The sequence below is a fragment of the Podarcis vaucheri genome, assembly GCF_965113315.1.
Source record: "Podarcis vaucheri genome assembly, chromosome: 1".
In the NCBI taxonomy this organism is placed as follows: domain Eukaryota; kingdom Metazoa; phylum Chordata; class Lepidosauria; order Squamata; family Lacertidae; genus Podarcis; species Podarcis vaucheri.
Window position 1 is genome coordinate 73,621,123 of NC_138759.1, and position 23,189 is coordinate 73,644,311.

The 23,189-nt window shown below is 42.7% G+C and overlaps 1 protein-coding gene across 14 annotated transcripts in view; it reads right to left on the bottom strand.

Annotated features, from left to right (window-relative positions):
• Positions 1 to 23,189, bottom strand: part of SOX6 (SRY-box transcription factor 6) — a 460,580-nt gene that overhangs the window by 155,271 nt on the left and 282,120 nt on the right. For all 14 annotated transcript variants that reach the window (XM_082193371.1, XM_082193374.1, XM_082193373.1 and 11 more), the window contains 2 exons: positions 14,045 to 14,217; positions 10,316 to 10,384 (listed from right to left, as the gene is read on the bottom strand). In XM_082193371.1, the coding sequence (XP_082049497.1) occupies positions 10,316 to 10,384; positions 14,045 to 14,217 (242 nt within the window). The remainder of the gene's footprint in view (positions 1 to 10,315; positions 10,385 to 14,044; positions 14,218 to 23,189) is intronic.

Below are 23,189 nucleotides of genomic sequence, written 5' to 3' on the forward strand. Positions count from 1 at the left end.
TTCTTTGCCTATGAACTGCAGCACAACAGCACATCATAAAACTGTGAAGTACTGGTGCAGCTTCAGGCTATTGTCCAGGAAGACTAGAAACACAACTAATTAATGTTGCAGGCCTTGATCCAAGGAACCACATGACTAGCCCTACATGCCCAGGGGAGCTTTGAATTTGTATTTCTCAAAGAGCACATCCCATGCTACATACAAAATATCTTATGAAATCGATTGGAATTTCAAAAGCAATTTAATATTACTGGGGAGATCCTTAGCCATTCAAAGGTAAAAACAAAACAAAACACTGAGTTTGTGTATAAACTCTTTGGATCCTAGCTATAGCCCCTTCATCTTATGTGAATGGTGTCTCCTCATGTGTAATGTGCTTCTTCCATTCAATTTTTAGCCAATTTCGCCCAGCCTACACTTTCCAGGAGGGTCTCCTGAGTCCTGATCATCCTCTGAGGAGGATTGGAAGAAGCAGGCTCTTTGGTGAAAGGAAAGGACTTAAAATCCACCTTAAACCTCTTGGATAGGGCAGGCTGTTCAATAACTATAAGCAAGCTAAAAGCTGGAAACTTCTAAAATAATCCCACCCTCTCTGCCTTACAGTAGCATTTCCTTCATATTCGTTTGTGTCAGGGGATGGTTAGCTGCTTGTGCTTAAAATTGTGCCCCTTCAGAGTTTGTGCGACCCCACAAACCTCTGTGTGTGACAGAGCTCCTCAGACATGTCTGCTCTAGTCACTAGTAGAGTCTGACAGTGGCTGTCTGCGGAAGCGCTTCCAGCAAAGAAGTTCCTTAACGGAAACGCGTCTCCTGGACTCACGACGTGGCAGCTTCCGGCGCAGCATGGGTCTCCCTGCAGTTGCTTCTGACACCTCCCCGCTATTTTCGCTCGAAGTGTCTCTCACCCCTTTCTCTCCCCTGCTGCTTCCTGCCTGGGCTGCTGCGTCTCTCTCAGCATTACTGAGATCCTCCTCCAGAGACCCCGCGCTCCCCCTGCTGGTCCCTGCTTTGGCTGTTGACTCTCTCCCAGTCTCTGGGAGCCTTACCACTTCCCTTTCCTCCGATGTCAGTTCCCTGACATCCACCTCCCCTCCAGGGCCCCCCTCTCCCCCGCCCCTACTTTCTCCTCTGGGCGGTGAGGAGCTGAAACCCCTAAAAGAATCCTCTTCATCTTCAGACGTCTCGAACAATTCCCTCCATCGGTCTTCGTTCCGACTCGCTGAATCCTCCTCCACCTCGGAATCAGCGAACCCCTCCAACTCTTCTTCGTCGTCGGTGGTGGCGAAGTATTCCCTCCGGAACCTCGCCACTGGCTGGGGTTTTCTAGGGAATCTCTGATGAAAAGTTTCAATCAAAACCTCGTCATCTACCTCCTCTGCCCTGACCCAGGTGTTTTCCGACTCCGGCTCCCCTTCCCACATTACCAAATACTCTACTTGCTCTCCCCTCCACCTGGAATCGAGAATCTCCGCTACATGGTAGCTGTGTTCTTTTTCCTCCATAGCTGGTCCCCTATTGACCCTCCCCTCTCTGTCCCCTATATACGGTGACAGCAATGATCTGTGGAACACTGGGTGCAACTTCATGTGGTTCGGTAACCGGAGTCTGAAAGCCACTGGGTTGACCTGTTGCATGACTTCAAATGGGCCCAGTCTTTTGGGTCTTAACTTCTTACAACCTCCTTTAAATGGTAACCCTTGGGTGGACAGCCACACCTGGTCCCCCACCCTAATGCTTTCCCCTTCCCTTCTGGTTTTGTCTGCCTGCCTCTTATATTCCTCCTTCGCCCTGTTTAAATTAAGTTGGAGCTGGCGATGGATCGCTTCCATTTCTTCAACGAACTGTTCTGCGGCAGGAACGCTCCAGTTCTCCCCCTCCCCCCCTGGGAAGGCTCGGGGATGACACCCGTGATTGGCCAAAAAAGGGCTCATCCCCTTGGACACGTTCTCTGCATTGTTATAGGCAAATTCTGCCAACGCCAGCTTCTCCACCCAATCATTCTCTCTGTCATTCACATAACACCTCAAATATTGCTGGAGGACACCATTAGCTCTTTCCGCCTGCCCATTGGTTTCTGGATGACGGGCAGTGGAAAAATTCACCTCTACATGCAATAAGCTCATGAGCTTCCTCCAGAACCTGGAAGTAAATTGTTTCCCTCGGTCCGAAACCACCCTCAAGGGGGCACCATGCAACCTAAACACATTTTCCACAAACAATTTAGCGGTTTCTTCTGCTGTGACCGCATGTGAGCAGGCTATAAAGTGGGCCATCTTGGTTAACAGGTCTACCACAACCATAATGGCTGTCTTCCCTTTGGACCTGGGCAGATCAGTCATGAAATCTATTGCCACTGCCTCCCATGGTCTTTCCGGCGTGGGTAGTGGTTCTAATAAACCTGCCGGTGCCCGCCTCTCCCCCTTGGCTCGTTGACATCGGTCACACCCTCTCACATATTCCCGCACATCTTCCCTGACCTTGGGCCACCAGAATTCCCTGGTAACCAGCCACATGGTTTTGTGTTGCCCAAAATGCCCTGCTGTGGGGCTATCGTGCAGTTGCTTGAGTACCTTTTCCCTCAATTCCCCTTCAGGTATGTATAACGCTCCCTTGTAGTACAACGCCCCGTTTCTCTCCTCAAAACCCCCGGGTTTGTCTCCCTCCCTCCTGAGACCCCTGAGTTTGTCCTGGGCGTATTCATCCTGCACCGTTCCCTCTACCAGTTCCCTTTGCCCCACCAAAGCCGCCCCACACACCCAGCGGTCCTCGGGAATAACATGGGTCTCTTCGGGTGCACCCTCTCCCTCCAAATATTCAGGTTTGCGTGAGAGAGCGTCCGCCCTAACGTTCTCTGGGCCTGGTACGTAACAAATCTCAAAGTTAAATTTGGAGAACTCCTGGGCCCATCTCAACTGCCTTTGGTTGAGCACTCGCGCAGTTCTCCAATACTCTAGATTCTTATGGTCCGTGCACACTTGCACCTTCTGTTGTGCACCAATTAGTAGGTGCCTCCATCTCCGGAAGGCCTCATAAATCGCAAGAAGTTCCCGGTCGTGCACCGTGTAGTTTCTCTCAGATTTGTTCAGCTTTCGCGAAAAGAAGGCACACGGTCGCCACTCTGACCCCTCCTTCCCCGGCTGCAGAAGAAGCACCGCCCCTATGGCTCTGTCCGAAGCGTCTGTTTCGACCCTCAGCTTTTTTTGTAAATCCACATGTAGAAGTTGTTCGTCAGAGGCGAAGGCCCTTTTCAGTTCCTCAAACGCTCGCTCCGCCTCCCCCGTCCAAACAAACTTCTTTTTGCTGCTGAGACAGTCCGTGATGGGCGCCGTCAGGTGGGCGAAGTTTCGGATGAACTTACGATAAAAGTTTCCAAACCCTAGGAACCTCTGCACATCCTTCTTGGTCTTGGGTGTTTTCCATTCCAGCACCGCTTGAACCTTGCCGGGGTCCATGGCCAACCCCTTGTCTGACAAGCGGTACCCCAGGAATTCCACCTCCTTGGTATGAAACTGACACTTTTCCAGTTTCACCCACAGTCTGTTGGCTTGCAGCCTGCTCAACACTTCTCTGACGTCTCTCACATGTTGCTCCTCATTCTCCGAATACACCAACACGTCATCTAAGAAGGCCACGCAATTCTTGTAGAGCAAAGGCCCCAGTACATGGTTCATAAAGGCTTGAAAACACGCGGAGCCTGTTTGTAATCCAAAAGGCATAACGAGGTATTCAAATGCCCCCAAAGGGGTGAACATGGTGGTCTTCCATTCATCCCCTTTCCTTATACGTATCAGGTTGTACGCCCCCCTTAGGTCCAGCTTTGTAAAAATCTTTCCTTTTCGCACCCTGGTCAAAATATCATCAATCCTGGGCATAGGAAAAGCCGCCGGCTCTGTCACTGCATTTAGGGCCCGAAAGTCACATACCAGCCTCGGCTTGTCCGTGTTTTTTTTATCCACAAAAAACACTGGGCTACCCCCCGCTGCCTTGGACTCTCTGATGAAGCCTCTCTTCAGGTTCTTGTCAATGAACGCTCGCAATTCCTGCATCTCCCTGTCTGACATGGCATACAACTTGCCTACAGGAAGCTGTGCTCCAGGGAGTAAATTGATCTGGCAATCAAAGGGCCTATGCGGGGGTAGTTGGTCCGCTTCCTTCTCGCTGAACACGTCGCTGAGATCAGCATACTGTGGTGGCACCTTCCCCTTCTCCATCACTTCCGTCCCTGCTAGGGTGGCTTGGGCCCCTGCTGACCCCTTTTCCGCCCTGCAGTGTTCTAAGCAGTGTGCGGAACCGAAGGAAACCACTCTTTGATGCCAGCCCACCAGCGGATCATGTAGGGCTAGCCAGCTCATTCCCAAAATAATGGGAGCGCCTCCCAAGGTGGCCACATTAAACGCTATCAGTTCTGTGTGCCTTGCCACCCTCATTATCATTGGGACGGTCTGCAAGCTGACGCCTCCTCCCAACAGTTCCCTGCCATCAATCGTGGTCACCTGCAGGGGGTTGCTTAAAGGGATAGTCTGTATCTGGTGTTCAGCAGCAAACTCTTTGCTCATGAAATTGCAGGAGCTGCCTGAGTCCAACAGCGCCTTTATTTTTAGGGGGTGTCCATTTTGCAGCTCTAGCGACACTTCAATCACTAGAGCAGGTCGAGGAGCTTCTGGCACTGGCACTTGGGGAAGGGGCACTTTCACTGCTCTTTGGCCTGGCTGCAGTGCCCTGCTGGCAACCAGGCGTTGGCTTTTACCTGCTCCGTTTCTCCCTGCTCCTCCCCCTCAACAGCTCCCACCATCCCTTGCCATTCCTTCCTCTGGGGGCAGACTCTGGCAAAGTGGCCTGGCTGTTGGCAGAGATAGCATTTCCGGGCTCCCTTTCCCTCCTTCTTCGCCCCCTCACTGGGCTTTGAAACTGCGCGCGCGGGGGCTGTTCCGATTTCCATCGGCTCTGCCGGCGGGAAAGCTGGCTCAGGAATGTCTGGAATGCGTAACTCCTTCCAACGTTCCCCTCTCCCTTCCCGCCTCTCCAAGGCTCTTGCCTCCTGGCGCGCTCCAATGGTCAGCGCAGATTTGGTCAGCTGATCCATAGACCCCGCCCTGGGGCTCCTGGCCAGCTCGTCTTTCACAGCTGAAGAAAGACCTTCTTCAAATAGCATCTGAATGGGTGCCGCCGATAAATCCCACCCCAATCTGTGAATCAGCATGGTAAATTCAGTCCAGTACTCACGGACAGATCTGCTTCCCTGCTTGCAAGCCATTAGCTGTCTGCGTACCGCCCCTTCCTCAATATCGCTGGAAAACATGATATCCATTGCACGAAAGAATTTCATAGTGTCCTTTAGGATATCGTTGTGCGTTGCCATCAGGGGTCGAACCCAGTCCCGCGCCCCCTTCTCAAGATGCCCAATTACGAACGCAACTCGCGATTCCTCATCAGGGAACTCATCAAACTGCACATTCAGAGCATATTGCATCTCAGTCCTAAAGGCATGATAATCCTTGGGGTCCCCCCCAAACTTCTGCACCAATCCTGGTACCTTTCTGGGGAACTGAGTGGTTCTCCCCTTTTTGTCAGCATCCTGAGCCCTTCTCTCCTCGAGCCTCGCCGTCTGCAGCGCAAGTTGGACCTCCAGAGCTTGATACCTTTCTTCCAAGCTTGGACCAGCTCCAACCCCTGCGTCTCCGGTTCCGACTGGGTTGCTCATGATGCTTTCTCCTGCACAGGCAGCGTACAGAGACTGTCAGACTGCTGTCAGGGGATGGTTAGCTGCTTGTGCTTAAAATTGTGCCCCTTCAGAGTTTGTGCGACCCCACAAACCTCTGTGTGTGACAGAGCTCCTCAGACATGTCTGCTCTAGTCACTAGTAGAGTCTGACAGTGGCTGTCTGCGGAAGCGCTTCCAGCAAAGAAGTTCCTTAACGGAAACGCGTCTCCTGGACTCACGACGTGGCAGCTTCCGGCGCAGCATGGGTCTCCCTGCAGTTGCTTCTGACACCTCCCCGCTATTTTCGCTCGAAGTGTCTCTCACCCCTTTCTCTCCCCTGCTGCTTCCTGCCTGGGCTGCTGCGTCTCTCTCAGCATTACTGAGATCCTCCTCCAGAGACCCCGCGCTCCCCCTGCTGGTCCCTGCTTTGGCTGTTGACTCTCTCCCAGTCTCTGGGAGCCTTACCACTTCCCTTTCCTCCGATGTCAGTTCCCTGACAGTTTGCATGCCTGATATGGCACTGGTTCAGCAGCTCCAATAGCAGCCAAAGCAATTCCTTACAAGATGCTCCAGGAGAAGATGAAAAGCCCACCAGAATCCTGGCAAACATGCTATGGAAGAGAAATACTTAACCTGCCTGGAATACTTTAATGAGTTTTCCCAATGCACACAAGAGAGAGAAGTAATCCACAGAAGTCTCTCACACTAAACAGGCCCAAATAACCGGATTGGCACAAAATGACAAAATGTTAGGCAGTGTCTAAACTCCATAACTTAGTGGGAAAACATGTTTAGAACAAGATGGATTGGAGGCAGATTAGTTGTTCCTAGGAAAAGCAACTGTCACTTGATCTCAGTGACATGCCTGTTAACCTTTGCTTAAAAAAAACCAAAACCCAGAATAGAAGGCAGTAAGGCAAGGAATCAGCTAGAATTATGAACGAACAGCAGACAGAAGGGAGCTCAAGACCAACTCCATCATCAACATCATCATCATCATCATCATCATCATCATCATCATTTTGCATTGATACTCCACTTGCCAAACCCCTGTCTTGACACAGTAAACTGCTTCAGAGCTTAAACACACATTTTCTTTCAGGTACCTCAAAAGTGAAAATAGGATAAGTAATTAACAGAAGGCAAGGAGGAGACATCAGGCACAGAATAAAGGTGCAAATCCCTGCCTCCTACTGCAGTCCAGCTAGAGAGCAAAATTGGCACAACTACCCATAGTTCTTTAATTTCAGATATAGGCTGAGAAGCCATGGAACAAAAGGGGGAGAAAATACTCAAGCAGCATCAGAGCAATACAAAGTCTGTGCATGGTGATGTGGACAGTATGGGATCAACTACAGCTCCTGCTCCATTTTGGAAAGTTGGTCTTCCAAGTTCTTCTCCATTCTAACATCTTGTTCTTACAAGGAGACCTTCTGTTCCAGATCCTGAACATTCTGCTTGTTCCCAGTCGTTAGGGCTACCTTTCCTTGTAGAGACTGAATTTGCTGACTGGCCTCTCCCTCTCTCTTTCAGTGTAATACATTCAGCTGTTCAGTCAGTTCCTGCTTCTGTGATTCGTGGCTCTTCGTTTGCATTTCCTGATTTATTAAGTTCCGCTGCAACTCTGATATATTTCCATTCAGCACACTAATTGTTTCATTAGCTTCAGCCAGCTCGCTTCCTTCTCCTGCAACTTCTAATTCAGAGACTCTGTGTTCTTCCAACTGGATCTGTTAATTTCAATTTGTACTTGAAGCTTATTTTCTGCCTCAGTTTCTCTTTCTCAATACTGCTTGATGCAGTTGAGGAGCTTTTAGTTATGGTCAGCTCCTACTCAAAATTTCCTCAAATTTGCATTAGCCTTCTCCTCAAGCTGAATTTGAGCCCCTTTTGTGACTCTTGAATTTTCTCCCGTTCCACTTGCAAGAGCTGCATCCCTGAACAAATTTGGCCAGCGTGGTCTTTCTGCTTCATTATCTGCACTGCATACTCATTCTGCATCTGCAGAGAACCTTGAGTCACTTGTGTAGTAGTCAGTGCAGACATTTCCTCCACAGACTGTGACAAGAAGTTGTTGAAAGATCTTAGAACAGAGAAGACCATTGTATTTCCTTCTGCATCTTCCATATGCACATTACTTCCCCCACAGCCAGCCACATCCTCAGTTCGTCACCATTGCCAGTCACTTGCTCTACACTTTCCTCCTTGAACCTCCCTCTCCAATATATTTGACTAACCTGAGGTAGGTTGGAGAAAATGTATTGGAAAGCAGAAGTTATTACAATGCTGGCAAGAATTAATAGCAACCATGCAAATTGTTGATAAGCTTCTTGTCTCGCGCCATCCCATTCTACAAGAGGAGAAACCATCTCCCTGTGATAAGCCAGGCTTTAAAGCTATACTAATATTCTGAAATATTATGCAGTACCATCCTTGCTGGACTGTAGCGCTTGAAGAGCAGGTGAGCTTTCACATATGATAACAGACTGCTAATTTAAAACTAGCCATAACCAGGTCAAAATCAAAGCACAAATAGAGGGGGCATGACTAGGTAAGGGTGATGTGGGGGAATTATGCAGAAATTTGAAAGGCAACAGCAGCACTTTTCTTTTCTTTTCTTTGTCTTTAAAAAATCCTAACTTGTTTCTGTACCATTCCTACCCTCCAAGTTCCTTTGGAAAAATACTACTAGAATTCATTGTTACGCTACAACAATTGTTCCATCACTATAAGCATTTCTGCTTTCCTAATGGAAAAACCCCCTTTTCTTCTCCCCCTGTGCTCCATTCTGGGGGTTCACCTGATCCCTCCAGAGCTGATTGGATGGGGGAGGAAAGGTGGGGGAAAGCCCTATCACGTTTTCAGGACTCATTGTGCTGGGTCCCTCTAGCACAACTATTTAACTGGACCCAGCCCATTTTGTCATTTGGATTATCCTTTGGATCCCTTCCAACTTACAATTCTGTAATTCCAAACTGCTTTCTGTCGGGAAATGAATGAATGGGGCAGAATCAATTTTTTAACCAGAATAATGCTACAGCATATTTTAATATGCTTTTGGGAACAGGTTCTTGAGAGGTTGCTATTGCAGCCACTTGCAGTGGTGTCCAAAACAACAAGCAAAGGTGTTTAAAATGTGTGTGTTTTTAAGGGAATGGGGCGGGAATGCCACAACTGCTGTGCTTATATTATGCTTAACCATGGTTAAGACAAGCAATAAAATTCATGGAGGGAGCCCTTTTCCAATACACTGGATTCTGATCTTGGTGTCTGACACCCTATTTTGAAATGATAATGATTTTATTATTTGTACCGCACCCATACATGGGTGGCGCTGTGGGTTAAACCACAGAGCCTAGGACTTGCCGATCAGAAGGTCTGTGGTTTGAATCCCTGCGACGGGGTGAGCTCCCGTTGCTCGGTCCCTGCTCCTGCCCACCTAGCAGTTCAAAGTGCAAGTAGATAAATAGGTACCGTTCCGGCGGGAAGGTAAACAGCGTTTCCGTGTGCTGCTCTGGTTTGCCAGAAGCGGCTTAGTCATGCTGGCCACATGACCTGGAAGCTGTACGCCAGCTCCCTCAGCCAATAAAGCGAGATGAGCGCCGCAACCCCAGAGTCAGTCATGACTGGACCTAATGGTCAGGGGTCCCTTTACCTTTACCTTTTACCACACCCATCTGGGTTGCCCCAGCCACTCTAGGCAGCTGAAAGTTAGTATCATGGAAATCAAGTTAAGTTACTATTGCAACCTACATTTAAGAAGTACTTTCCTGTGTTTAACAGAAGAGCTATTACTAACAGATGCCACACAGAGGTGAAGTTCTCCATGTTTTATATCAGTGTGATTTATTTCTGAGAAAACACTGTCCCTGACCATCTCACTGGTTCTATGAATCGAACTATTTGTATAAAGAGTGAAAGGAGCCTCTGCTAAGTATGTATTGTAAAGGTACAAATACAATTCCCTTTTGGCTTTTTATAGGTGACTGTTTGACCTGTGGTAATAACATTGCTATAGTTATGATGAGGCATTAAAAGAAAAGAAAATAACCACAACAAATGCTTTCAAAATATAACACTTCTTCACAATCTGTTTTTGAATATATCCAAGAGTGGGTCCTTGGACCATATTGAATGCTCCTGTTCTCTCTCACACACACCACTAAAACTTGAATTGGTGCCCCGGCAGATAAACATTGCTGCCTACAAGGGGTTTGGTACTTATGTACCTACACAGCAATAGCTGCAGATGTTTTCCATCGTAATTGTCTCAATATAAAGCAGTTCAGTCTTGGTTGTAATAAAGCAATCCATAACCAACAATTGAATCACTGCTTTTCCTCTGTAGCACAGAAGTTAAAATGCCTGTTTATCTTACAGCTAAATAGGAAGATTTAAAAGTAATGCGTATCTTTCAAACAAAACCTGTTTATTAACAAAAGGCAGGCTACACCAAAATATTTATCACAATTTAATTTTTTTTTAATGTGGACAATCCTCCTTGGATTTGAAGCTTTGCTTGTCTAGAAGGGTAAAAGCAATTTTGTTGTAAAGCTTCCCCTTTTACTAAATGGAATTTAAGCATAATCAGAAGAGAGCAATAAAACACACTGACCTGAATTTGCTGCTGCAGTAGATTGATTTTGTGCTGCTGTTGCAGAAGTTGCTGCTGTTGTCTTGCAATCTATTAGAAATAAATTTTCCATTAAATTAAAACAGTGATGTTGAGGCTTCAATATTATTGAGTGAAAACAAGTTCCTACTTATTCCTCATGATAATTTCAAAGATTTTTCTTTTTTGTTTCACCGAACCACATTTGTTGTGGAGTTAACTAAAAGATTGGAACGAGGTTTAAATATATTGTTTACTAACCTATCTTTAAAGACTATTGAAGTAATTGAAACACAGGGCTTGAAGTCAGTTAAGTCTACATGTATTCATTCTCAAAGCTTCAGCTTCAGCTGGACCTTGCATACATGACAGAGGGCTTCCTTCCCTATGTTTCTCCTGGCTTCTGAGCCAGCAGGGGAGGCCCTACCATTAGGACGTCTCCTATTTGCAGGTGACATTTGTGGGAAATCAGAGCATAACCTTTCCAGTAATCACATCAACACTTTGGAACTTTCTGCTCAGGGAAGCACACGTCACAACTTCTTTATTCTCCATTTGTCATTAACTTGCACCTTTACTGTACCAAAGTGCTTCCCTTAGAAGTAGCTAGATCAGCCTTCCACAACTTTGTACCAGTGTGGATCCTCTACACAGGGCACTGAGCCAAGGGGAACATTGTTGTTGTTGTTGTTGTTGTTTAGGGTGCCTACTGAGAAGATCCATTTAAAAAGCAACTGTACCAAAATGAATTATTGTGAAATTAAGAAATATTCAAGGTGGTAGTGGGTGCACTAAATTTTGTTCTCGCTCCGACACCATATTACCAAAGTAATATGCTTAGCCTGAGAGCAACTCTCCTGATCAGGTTTCTTCAACCTCAGCCCTCCAGATGTTTTTGGCCTACAACTCCCATGATCCCTAGTCAGCAGGACCAGTGGGAATTCCAGATGATGGGAATTGTAGTCTCCAAACATCTGGAGGGCTGAGGTTGAAGAAGCCTGCTCCTGACAAACCATCCAATGATTACTGAAGGGGATGTAAGAAGCCCTTTCTCTAGTTCTTCTCATCTATTATTAGGGTCATACAAAACTGTCTGAATAAGACTATGCCTTCCATAATCAAACACATGCTACCAAATCCAAGTTGCTGTGGTAGCATGACTAATGGGGCAGGAGGAGAATTTAACGTTGTCTTTAGCTTTATGGATATATTTCACCATTGAGCTGAGAACTTAAACATGTGTTTCAGCAACATCCCTACTTAAAGCAATTACTTTTCCACAAAATTTCCACAAATGCCATGGCCACGAGAGAGCAATGAAAATGCTCATGTCACCAGGGGAAAAGCATTTTAATGACATAATAAGAGCACATCAAAATCAACTCTCGATATAATAAGAGCACAATGCACATCTCTCCCAGGACCCTCAGAAATTTTAATGCACAATATTGTGCTTTAGCTATATGCTCTTGCTTCCTTCTCCAGTATAAATAGAATAGGTTGGCAAAGATGATAGGTAGAACAGAGTTACACTTTCAGAATAATAAAGTAGCTCAACCTGTTAGAGTGAAAGCACTTCAGAATGCAAGTGAGGGGACTGCCTGTTTGAATGACTGTGGTTGTAAACATGCATAGAAAACTAAAGCATGAGGGGAAAACCCTAGCTAAAGTAGAATTTCTCTCATTGACATGTTAGTTTTCTACAAGCAGGGCCTTATTTTACATATATGAGAGAGGAATTAAAAACGGACTCTGCTGAGTCTGAAGCAGCTCCACAGACCAAGGCCTTGCTTAAGGTCTCATGTAAAAGGAAGCTGAAACTGTGGTGACACATTATGGCCTTCTCTTCAATTGCCCTGTGGCCAGGGAATTCCTTCTTAAAGAGTTGTGTACCAGCAGACTGTGAATTTTTGAAAAAGTTGCCAGTGATTTTTGTTTTGTTTTAGTTTATACTGTTCTTACCCTGCTTTCGAAATTGATGTGTTTGAAAATTGTAAGATTTCTACTCTTACTGTTGAATTTTACCATGGAAAGGCATCTTGAAGATGTGGAGAGAGATTTATTTTTGTAAAAATAAAAACAGGTGTAAGATTCATTTCGTCATTTAGTGAAAGGAACAAATCCATACATCATGCAGATACAAGCCTCATTGTATCTAGGACCTGAGAAATGTTTGCATCTAGGACCTGAGAAATGACAAAGGCTTTGTATAATTTGGGGACTGATTTTGTTTGAGATCAATTTGCTAGTGCACAGCTCACTGCAGTTCTAAGTACAATATAGGATCAAATGAATATTCATTTCCTTATGGAAACCAGTGAAGTACTACCATGGCATTTAATATTGATGGTGGTGTGATTGAAAAAGGCATCCAAAACACTACAGTGCAATTACCATAGCACAATTTCAATGTATAGGGCTTGACACCGCAAAAGCTGGTACAGAAGCACCATGTGGCTCAAATTCTGAATTTTATTTGCCAATTGGTTGAGCTACATGCTCGCTTCATTGAGCATGACAACCTAGTTTTAAGTGTCATTTAATTTTCATTTTGAAATATAATTACAAAGTGTTCACTGTAAGATATCACTCGTCTGCAAATGTGTCAAGATTAATTTGTGCTAGCTTATTCACAAGTGTCAATAGTTAATTACTGTGTCATCTCTGGATGGCTAAATGACATTCTAACTTCTGATTTTTTACAGTATTCCTTTATGTTATTTTCCATTAGGGACGAGTCCATATTCCTTACATGTGGGCAAATATTCAAGCACATAAAATACAAGACGTCACAACTCATTAAAATCAACAGAGCATACATTGCTGTATATACCCTATAAAACATATTTAGCTGAAAAGATAATTCTAGTTATAATGTCAGATTTCTAAAAACTGCACATTAATTTGAAACTAATGCATAAGGAACTAATGGAATCTTTTGTTGTTAAATGTTTTCCACCAGACAGCATGGAATATTGTTTATCTCCTAGTCCTTACCAATATTTGGCTGGTGGGGTGGGGTGTGTGTAGGATTTTTGTTTTTTCATTTCTTTTTAAGATATAATGCTCAGAGAAAGAGAGTTAATTGATCTTTTTGCCAAAGTTTATTAAGATGCTGTAAATCACCTGCTTAGGAACTAGTAACAAAGCAAGCCTTACAGACAGGAAAATATCCATTTGACAGGTATGTTGGAATCTACTGTAGAGGCATAATCCAGCAGATATTATTCTGGCACAAATTCTATTCAAATTAATAGGTTTGTGAGAACATTTCCTGGTTCACTGAGCCCTTACAAGTTCCCGTCTGCCCTTTCCTAAGTAAACAAATGAATTCTTTCTATCACCCACTTCCGATACTGGACAAACCTCGTTCACAATGTATCCTTATCACACATCCTCATTGCATTTGGACATTTTGAAAATGGAGAATTGAAATTCTAACATGGACAGTTTTTCAAGGATTGCTACAATTTATTCCTTCTTTACAACTTTTTTGGAGGATATAAATTCATAATGCAGTATTTTACACACATGTATTATCAAAGGTAATGTTTACAAGTAGCAGGCTATGAAAAGCCAGCATATCATGGAAAGTACAGTTATTTGTCTCTTGTTTGCAAATAATATATACCAGACCCTTTTTGGTTGGGAGTGGATTTAAGAAATAGTAGAATTTTTTTCTGGGTGTGGGGGGGGAAAACCATTTTCATATGTTGCTGTTTTGTTGCTCACCTGTTCTTGCTGTTGGCGAGCAAGGTCCATTTGCTGCCGTTGTTTTTCAATTTGTGATGCTGCCAGCTTTTTCTGCTCATCGTGGGCAGCCAGAAGCTGCTCCCGTAAACTGATGAGCTGGGTGATCATGGTAGAGAGCTGTCGCTCTTTTTCCGCTAGGCTTTCAGGTGTACCTAAAGGAGATAGGGAAATGCAGAATAAATAACATGTAGACAGCAACAATGAAACAAAAAGGAAATAACCTGAGTTTTTGTATCTGACAAATGGCAGTTTGAATATTTATTTTATTAGAATATGTACCAGTAAATCCTGCTTGTGTTTTTGCTGTATTCTGAAAGATAGGGAATGTCACTATATACTGTGAACAGAAAAGAGACAATTTACCCCCCTTCTGACAAGAGTAATTAATTATGTACTCTGCAATATCAAATCCCTCTTTCCCTTCCATCCCAGTGTAATGACTCCTTAATGGATTACCAAATTCACAAATAGATTAACATAATTTTCCCTCCATTATACATTTTTAAACAAACAAAATATAAGATGACTAAAAAAATCCTGCTTAATAAGGAAAACAACTTAATTATTGCTGCTAATTTCTCAGAGATCTCCAGTATTAACCAAGAACTGAGCACGCCACAGAGTTCTACAAGAGATGCCTCATTTTTCTTACTAAGAAACCATGCCTGTTAAGCCTTAATAAAGGGTGTGTATAGGCACCACTAAACCTGTAGGTATTGAAATAGGGCTCAGAATGAAAGAAACATAATGTGAGCCTTCTTATTTACGTTAAAATTCATTTTACAAGATTTAAACTTAGTGGGAAATTCAGTTTTCTTTACATGAATGGTCCTTATTGATGGATGCTTTCACACAGCTTCCTTGCTAAGTGTATCAAACTAGAAATCTAAATCTGTCCAACTTTGTAATTGTGATTTTACAAAAGAATGCATTAGAAACACACTTTGGTTCTAGCTTTAAGAAATCTATACCACAGAATTTGTGTGTGTGTGTGTGTTTGCAAACGTATACTGACATGAACCCGCATGAGTCTCTGAATCAACAAAGGAGTGGCAGAAATTATTATTATTATTATTATTATTATTAATGAGTCCCTTCCCATGAATGATATGGAATGTGATCTACAATGTAATGACATATATGCAAATTACATATATTAAAAACAGTTTGAAACAACTGAATATAAAAACAATTTTTAAACATATATAAATATATAAACAATTTAAAACAATATAAAACTAATTCATTTCCAGATTAAATGACAACACAGATAAAGATTTTTAGAGGCTTGTTGAAAGTATGCCAGAAGCTGGTAATTAATACAAAGTATAGAACTCAGTGACAAATATTCCATTGGCTTTAAAGGTTATGGGTTAATTGTTAACATGTTAATTGTGACTGCCTGCAGTCTAGAGTTACCAAGCATATGATGCACATGTGAGATTCCACAGTCTAAGAGTAGCTGAATCTTATTTAAATAAATGCAAATTTAAATTTATTCAGCTGAGATACCTGATCATTCTGCCACATGCCCACCTTGAACCAGAATATTTTCACTGTCCTGCTTACATCTATATATTCCTGCAATATCAGCACTTTATATCACAAAATTATTTATTATTTATTAAACCTGTCTGTCACTTTATCTTGCCCAGGACAACCCAAAGCAACTCACAACAAAACAGACAGCCAATGAACCATACATTGATACATCAAAACCAAGAGGAAAGAGAAATACATTTTAAAAAATCACACAGACAATATTTTAGCACTGTAATATCTAGTGTGATCTAGAATATGTATACAAATGTTTACAAAGCTATCAGACTGCAAAATCCATGGTGGAATATATTGTACATCAACCCATGCATACTGAAGAACCTATAACGCCTTGCAACTACTATATCAGAAGAAAATCTAAATACGAGAATAACTATGATTTTACAACTTTAAGGCTACAAGCCCAATTTATATATTATGAATAGTGAAAAGTCATGCCTTGAAACTCATGCTGGGACCTTGAACCAAAGTGAACAATTGATAAAAGCACTGAAGGAATAGAATAGCAAACGTAACTAGAAGAAATCAAACTCAGCTCATGCATGTTCTATGGAAAATCTGCTGGGCAAGGAAAACAAAATTCTACTTTGACACATGATTAGAGATGCTCTTCTATCCTGGAATAGCTAACACAAAAAAAGTGTGTGAGAGATCAAGCACTTAACAGGCTAATTTAGACACATCCATTTTAGACTTTTGTAATAAGAACAGCTGTACCACAACCTTAACTCATGTTAACTGAATGCCTGTGATTCTCTTCAAAGATAACTGAAGCTAAATTCATGATTAATCTTATAATATGAAGTAAGCCAATGACTAAGAAGTGATTTGCATACATGTATGACTGACTGATCTGGGAATTCAATCTGTTCCAAGAGGATCACTTACTAGATCTTACTGTGACTTTCAAAATGGTGCCAAGCACCCTCAAAACTGAGTGCTGGTGAGCTGCAGTGGCTAGAGGGTGGAAACTGGATGTGATAACTCCAAGCCCAACTCTCAAAGTTCAACTTGGCCAGGCAGGTCACTGGGTGGATTGGGGGAAAGCCACTGTCATTAAGCTTATCTGACTTCACAGAGACAAAGCAAAGATAGAGTAAGGTCAACCAATTCAAGCTAAGCTTCCTAATAATATAAATGTAAAGTACCGTATTTTTCACTCTATAACACGCACCTGACCATAACACGCACACAGTTTTTAGAGGAGGAAGACAAGGAAAAAAATATTCTAAACGAAACAGTGGATGTATGATTTTTGTGGTTCATGATGTGGCCACAGACATGTGATCTGACAGTGAGTTTGGAGTAGCCCAATGCAAAAATCCTGAGGATCCATGTGGATCCATGCTTTGTAACCACGTTTTTGCACCACTGCGGCTCCAGGCAACAGTGGGTGCGTGATTTTTTTGGTGCAAGATGTAGCCATGGACATGCTATGTGATCTGATGGTGAATTTGGGGTGACCCAGTGCAAAACTCCTGAGGATCCATGTGGATCCGTGCTTTGTAACCACGCTTTAAGTGGGGAGGGAAGAAAAAGCACTCAAGGAATAAGGAGCATGCGTGGGGTGGGTGGGTGAAGGATGCTGCTAATAATGAAGAAGAGGTGTATAAGGGGAGAAGGCCCCTCTCCTCTCCCGCTTTGCTCCTTTAAAGCAAGCAGGCTCTGCTTTTCTCCCTCCTCCCCGCTCATCCCCAGCTTAGTGAGCTGAAAAACTTTGCTGCTATTTAGCGAGCTGAGTGGGGAGGAGAGAGGGACAGAGAGCCTGCTCGCTTTAAAGGAACCAACCGGACATGAGTGTAAGCGGCTCCTCTCCTCTCCCGCTTTGCTCCTTTAAAGAAGCAGGGTCTCTGTCCCTCTCTCCTCCCCACTCAGCGGCTCTTCTCCCACTTTGCTGTTTCAAAGCGAGCCACGGAGGAGGAAGGAAGGGGAACCATGGATGCTCTGCTCATGACTGCAGCAGATTCCCCCCCCCCCGCCACCCGTAGGCATTCCCTCCATAACACGCACAGACATTTCCCCTTACTTTCTAGGAGGAAAAAAGTGAGTGTTATGGTGCAAAAAATACGGTAATTGGGAACATAGGTACAAACTAGTAGGTAATCCCCAAGGCAACTCTTCTTCTCTTGCCATTCAACAACCTCATCTACACTAGGTGAAACAAAGAACATCTCCAAGGTTTATTTTCAAAGGGTTCCAGGCATCCCAAATAAAATTAAACAGTTGGGTAAAAAGCTTAATGGTGTAATGTTGCATAAAGAAATCCTTATACACAGTCATTGTGAACAATATATAATGTACATATATACCATTTATTGTAAATAAATAGGTAAGATAAAGAGCAAGCACGGATCTACCATCTTCCAAGTGTCATATCATATGTACCACAATTGATATTAGAACTTGAACTTTTAGAAATACAAGGTCAGCTCTCACAAATCATTAACTTTAACGTGTGTGTTTTTGTAATTATCCACCTTGGCAATGTTATCATGTAATTCCAGTGCCTATCCAAAAAGGGGAAGGAGGTAGTTTTGCAATGACATTGTAACAATTCTCACAATTCTGTGGGCTTGTCACATGTAGCAGCATCTATGTAGCAGGATTTCAAGGGCCCAGCAGTTTGAGACTAGAATCTTATCAGGTATGAGAGAACATCTTAGAGATGGAAACGCTTTCATATAAGGATATTCCCTATCATCATCATTTTAACTGAATGGGCTGATTTAGTTGTAACTTTGCTAATACAGAGTGTTTTGCCAAGCCATTGTACTTATCCATACACGACATTCCTGTGTGAGCATACATACTTCTCTCCTGTCCCTTTCCTATTTAGCAATAAGCATGATTTACTGTTACATCTGAACAAATGTAGCTAGAGTTTCTGCAAAACACAGTTGATTCTTAAACCAGATAGTGAAATAAAATTCCAATCTGAATTTCAAACATCTGGTTTAAGAGCAAACTATGGTTCACAGGAACTCATTATGCCAGTTCACTTAAAACTATAACCATAGTTTTTGATTACCAAGAAAGCAAGTGGGGATTTGCACAGGGATGGAGAGGAGGGAGAAGAAGGAATATGTGCAACAGATAGAGCAGTTCAGATTGCCAAGCTGTGGTTTGGCTATTAGTAGCATCAGAACGGAGCTAAAGGCTCTATTCCAGGTGTGGGGAACCTTTCCCCTCCAGATGTAGCTGAACTACAAGTCACATCATCCCTGGCAATGGCCATGCTTGATGGGATTTGTAGTTCAATAGCATGTGGAGGGACAAAGCTTCCCCAAACCAGCTCTACACAAATAGGGCAGATAAATACATAGAGCTGGTTTCAATGAAGCCAGCACAAGAAGGAGCGTCTCCACCCCCATCGTTCTGCCCGGGCACTGAGGCCCAGCGCCAAGGGCCTTCTGGCAGTTCCCTCACTGCGAGAAGCCAAGTTACAGGGAACCAGGCAGAGGGCCTTCTCGGTAGTGGCACCCACCCTGTGGAACACCCTCCCACCAGATGTCAAAGAGAAGAACAACTACCGGATTTTGGGAGACATCTGAAGGCAGCCCTTTTTAGAGAAGCTTTTAATGTTTAACAGACAACTGTATTTTAATACTTTGTTAGAAGCCACCCAGAGTGGCTGGGGAAACCCAGCCAGATGCGTGGGGTATAAATAATAAATTCTATTCTATTCTATTCATTAGTGCAACTGGACTTTCCCCCCCGCTTCTGATTAGGAAAGTCTGCAGAACCCCCAGAATAGAAGGGGGAAAGAGAAGAAATATTGTTCCATCTGGGAGAGTGGCTTAGGATGCATAGCACTTATGCTGCCATCGAACATCAGGATAAATATAAGAGAGCAGCATATAGGCAAGAGTCCGATTTTCCTATAGAAGGCAGCCTTATCTGCCTAATGTACAGATTGGAACACAGCTATCCACCAGATGATGCACTTCTCCAAATGTTGCAATGCAATTTGATACTTTGAATGTACCAAAATACATATTTAAATATGAATTTTGAAAGAAGGTGTATTAATTATCATTTAAATTGTGAATTATTTTTCTGTAGGCATGATAAAATACCACTATCCATCAGAATTGCTTCTCCTTTTTTGTAGCACAAACAATGGCACACAAAATTTCTTCCATTCAAGAACCTGAAGTAACCACTATACTACAGAAATTAATATATGTATGTTTTCAGTTCATTAAATACACTGTGCTGTTGTGTGATTTAGGGGAGACACTCCTCAACTCTTTTATTCAAATTTCTGCATCCACTTCATGGAGCTCGATATCACTTCTAGCCCTGAATAAAGCAGCACTCTTGTGAATGTGACAGCAGTTCTGTCTGCTATATGATAGCACTTATATGAAAGTTTTGGATCCCCTAAGCTATTTCGACAAATGCAGTCTTGTACGGCCAATGATACAACTCGCACTTGTGCACAACTAGCTAATTTTTGATGCTCCCATATATTCTATCAAAAGCAGGATTAGAGAACTAGGAGAGCATCATAATGCTTTCATTCTAATGGAAATGCTTTCACTCCTGTCACCCCCACTTTTCTTTTACTATAGTTGAGATAGAAATAAAAAGCAACTTGCTAAGGATGCAGACCAGATTGAGCGGCTCTGGCTGGGCCAGCCAAGGTCTCTCATCATTTAACTGTGTGCTGTCATCATTTGTTTGCCATCCAAGTGCTACGATACCCTTAAGAAATTACCAGTAAATAAACTCTTCTGCTGAGCAGAAAATGGCATCTAAAACAAAATAATAATAAAAAACATTGCTAGTGTATCTTCAAAATGCACTTGCTGTAAAGCCAGAAAAATACTCTTCATAAAGTATCTCAAAATACGTTACACATTACGGATTCACCTCTCTGTGTCTGTCTTTAAACTGTATCTATCCTCTAACTCCAAAGACACTGACTGTTACAATCACCCCCTCCCTGCAGTTTTCCAGCAGGGTCTTCCTTATCCCCAAATCACATCTGTCTTGAGTTTCTCTCAGATTTGTCAGGTGGATCAGTGCTCCCCAGGGCCTGCTCCAGCTGAAGTATTTTAATTTGACTAAACACCTGATTTATTTTATCTCTCCGATGAGAAAGGCAGTTTGTCTTAATAGAGCCTGTCAGCCCACAGTCCCATTCAGAGCAATTTACAGGCAGCCAGGGATGCTGGGAGAGAAGAGTGCTGTGATTCTGTATTTTATCCTCCTCCAGAAAGCACCTAAAAGCAGCTATTCACAGCTCCTGCATGTGGCATTTTAGAACTGAATTAGCTTTTTATTCAAGTAACTACACTTGTTGTGAATAGCTTATCTGTAAAATTGCCACATTCACTACTGATTTTATTAACCTTTGGCTCTATCACAAAATGGTCTTCAGTTAGGAAGGACCTTTAAATTTGACATATATTTTTTCTAAGAGACCTTTATTCTAGTGACTTCAGATTTACTGAATTTGATCCATTGACTCCTTTACCAGTTATATTCAAAATCTTAAGTCTCAGAGGGGAAATCAATAGCATGTGTGGAAACCTTTATAGATAGATAGATAATGACACTTTTCCTTAACAAAAGGTAAACAAAAAACAGAAACAAAAAACAAATCAAGTATTAATAAAACTGCAGTGTTTATGTGTCCGCTGTTTCTTTGCAAAGGAGGGGAGATAGGGAGAGAACCAGAAAAGGTGGAGACCACACAACTTTTCTTCCAGCAGAAAAGCGATTGTGACAGCAGGGGCCCCTTCAGAAAGAAAGTAAGATAATTTTCAGTTTACTCAGGTACTAATTATTTGTGCAACTGCAATCAAGTGTCCACAGTATCTTTGTACAAGAGGAGAATAGGTAGAAAACCAGAACAACATGGCCATACCTCTGTGACCTCCTAGCAGACCCACCAGGTCTTGTGGTCACCAGCCACCACTGCATATACAGGAAGATGCATTTCTAAGTAGGCATGCACAAAAAACATGTGAAGGTAAACATGTGTTTGCAAATGCACAGATCATAAACCAGCCATTTATTGTGCAGCTACCCTTGAGAGGATTGTCTGCAGTTCCTCATCAACTGCAAACTCAGCAGCAAACATCAAACAGGTGTCCATGGAAAATGCATGGAAAATGGGGGCAATCTGGAGCGCATACAGGTGGGCAACCTGTGTTTTATGCTGCCCCGACACCTGAAGCTATTCCATTATTCTATCCCATAAGAGTTCCTCCCTTATTCCTCTTTATTTTTCTTGGCTTTTAAAAGTGTTTCACCCCTTTTTCTATGTAGTTTCAGAACCTGAAATCACCGGGGGGGGGGTGGTTCATTGAACTAACTCCATGCACAAGCTTTATAACAGGAAACCAACAGGGACACTTTACACATTCCATTTTTAAGTTGCAGTTTAGCTTTACTTTAAGGTATGAATGTAACAAATAAGTATTACAGATACTGTAGAGCAGCCCAGATGTGGAATGTGCAATAATTTCTGCCTTTTTTGTTAATCAATATAGATATGAGTGAAACAAATGACTACAGAACAATTAATTCATTGATGACTCCAATTATCTTTCCTTAGCTTAATATTATTCAATACCATTCATACATGCATTGTCATCTCTCCTCATTTCCAATACATTTTCATACACACATGAAATTTTCACCTGGGCATTTTAAAGAAAGTGAACCAGTATTTCTTCTTTTTTATCATCTAACATGCAAACACTATTCTGAAATTTTATTTCTAATCCATTAAGGAAAATGCTGACAAAGTAAATCAAAATACAAAGTAAGAGGATTAGGTCATAGACACATTAAAAAGAGTGCACATCCCCAGAGTTGCAGAGCATCAACTATTGAAAGCAACAAAACCAACCATTCAAACTTTTTAAAAGAGAAAATAATAATAACCAGGGCAGAAATTTAGTATTTCAATAAAATCAATTACCCTTTCAGCTTCAATGTGTGTATGTGTGGTGTGTGTGTGTGTAGCAAAACACAATGCCAGATATAAAAGCGATGGTATTTCCTCTTAGATTGCCAGACATATAACTTGGTTAAACCATTCTGTCTAATATTGTGGACTGCAGCAAACATCAGATAGACTGTGATGTTTCTACTTCACAGGCTGCGGCCAGCCATTTAGCATTTACCTTGTTTGATTGGGTCGCTTTTTAAATGCCACAAAACAGGGCAACAAAGGCAACAAAAATAAACAGTGAGGATAAAAAACACAGAGAGAAGAAAGTAACAATCGAATGGAAGGGCTTCCAAGATAAAAGTCACTTTGTGCTGTCTGTCTGTAGAGCTTCCTTCTCCTGTACACAGGCATCTAATTTGAGTTTTAACTCCAACAGCAGTTTAAAAAGCTTTCCACTCTGAAGAGCCCCCAAGTGCATCATAAAGATAAAGGATTTCAGTACAGAACAACCACAAAGACTTCTATTATCTTATCGGTCTTTGGTTACAACAGCTGAACCAATATGACTAAGTTCTGAATGACTTTTTCTGTTTTTCATTTAAAAGAGAGAGAGAGAGAGAAGGGAAGGATACTGGAATTCCTTTATTCCATGAT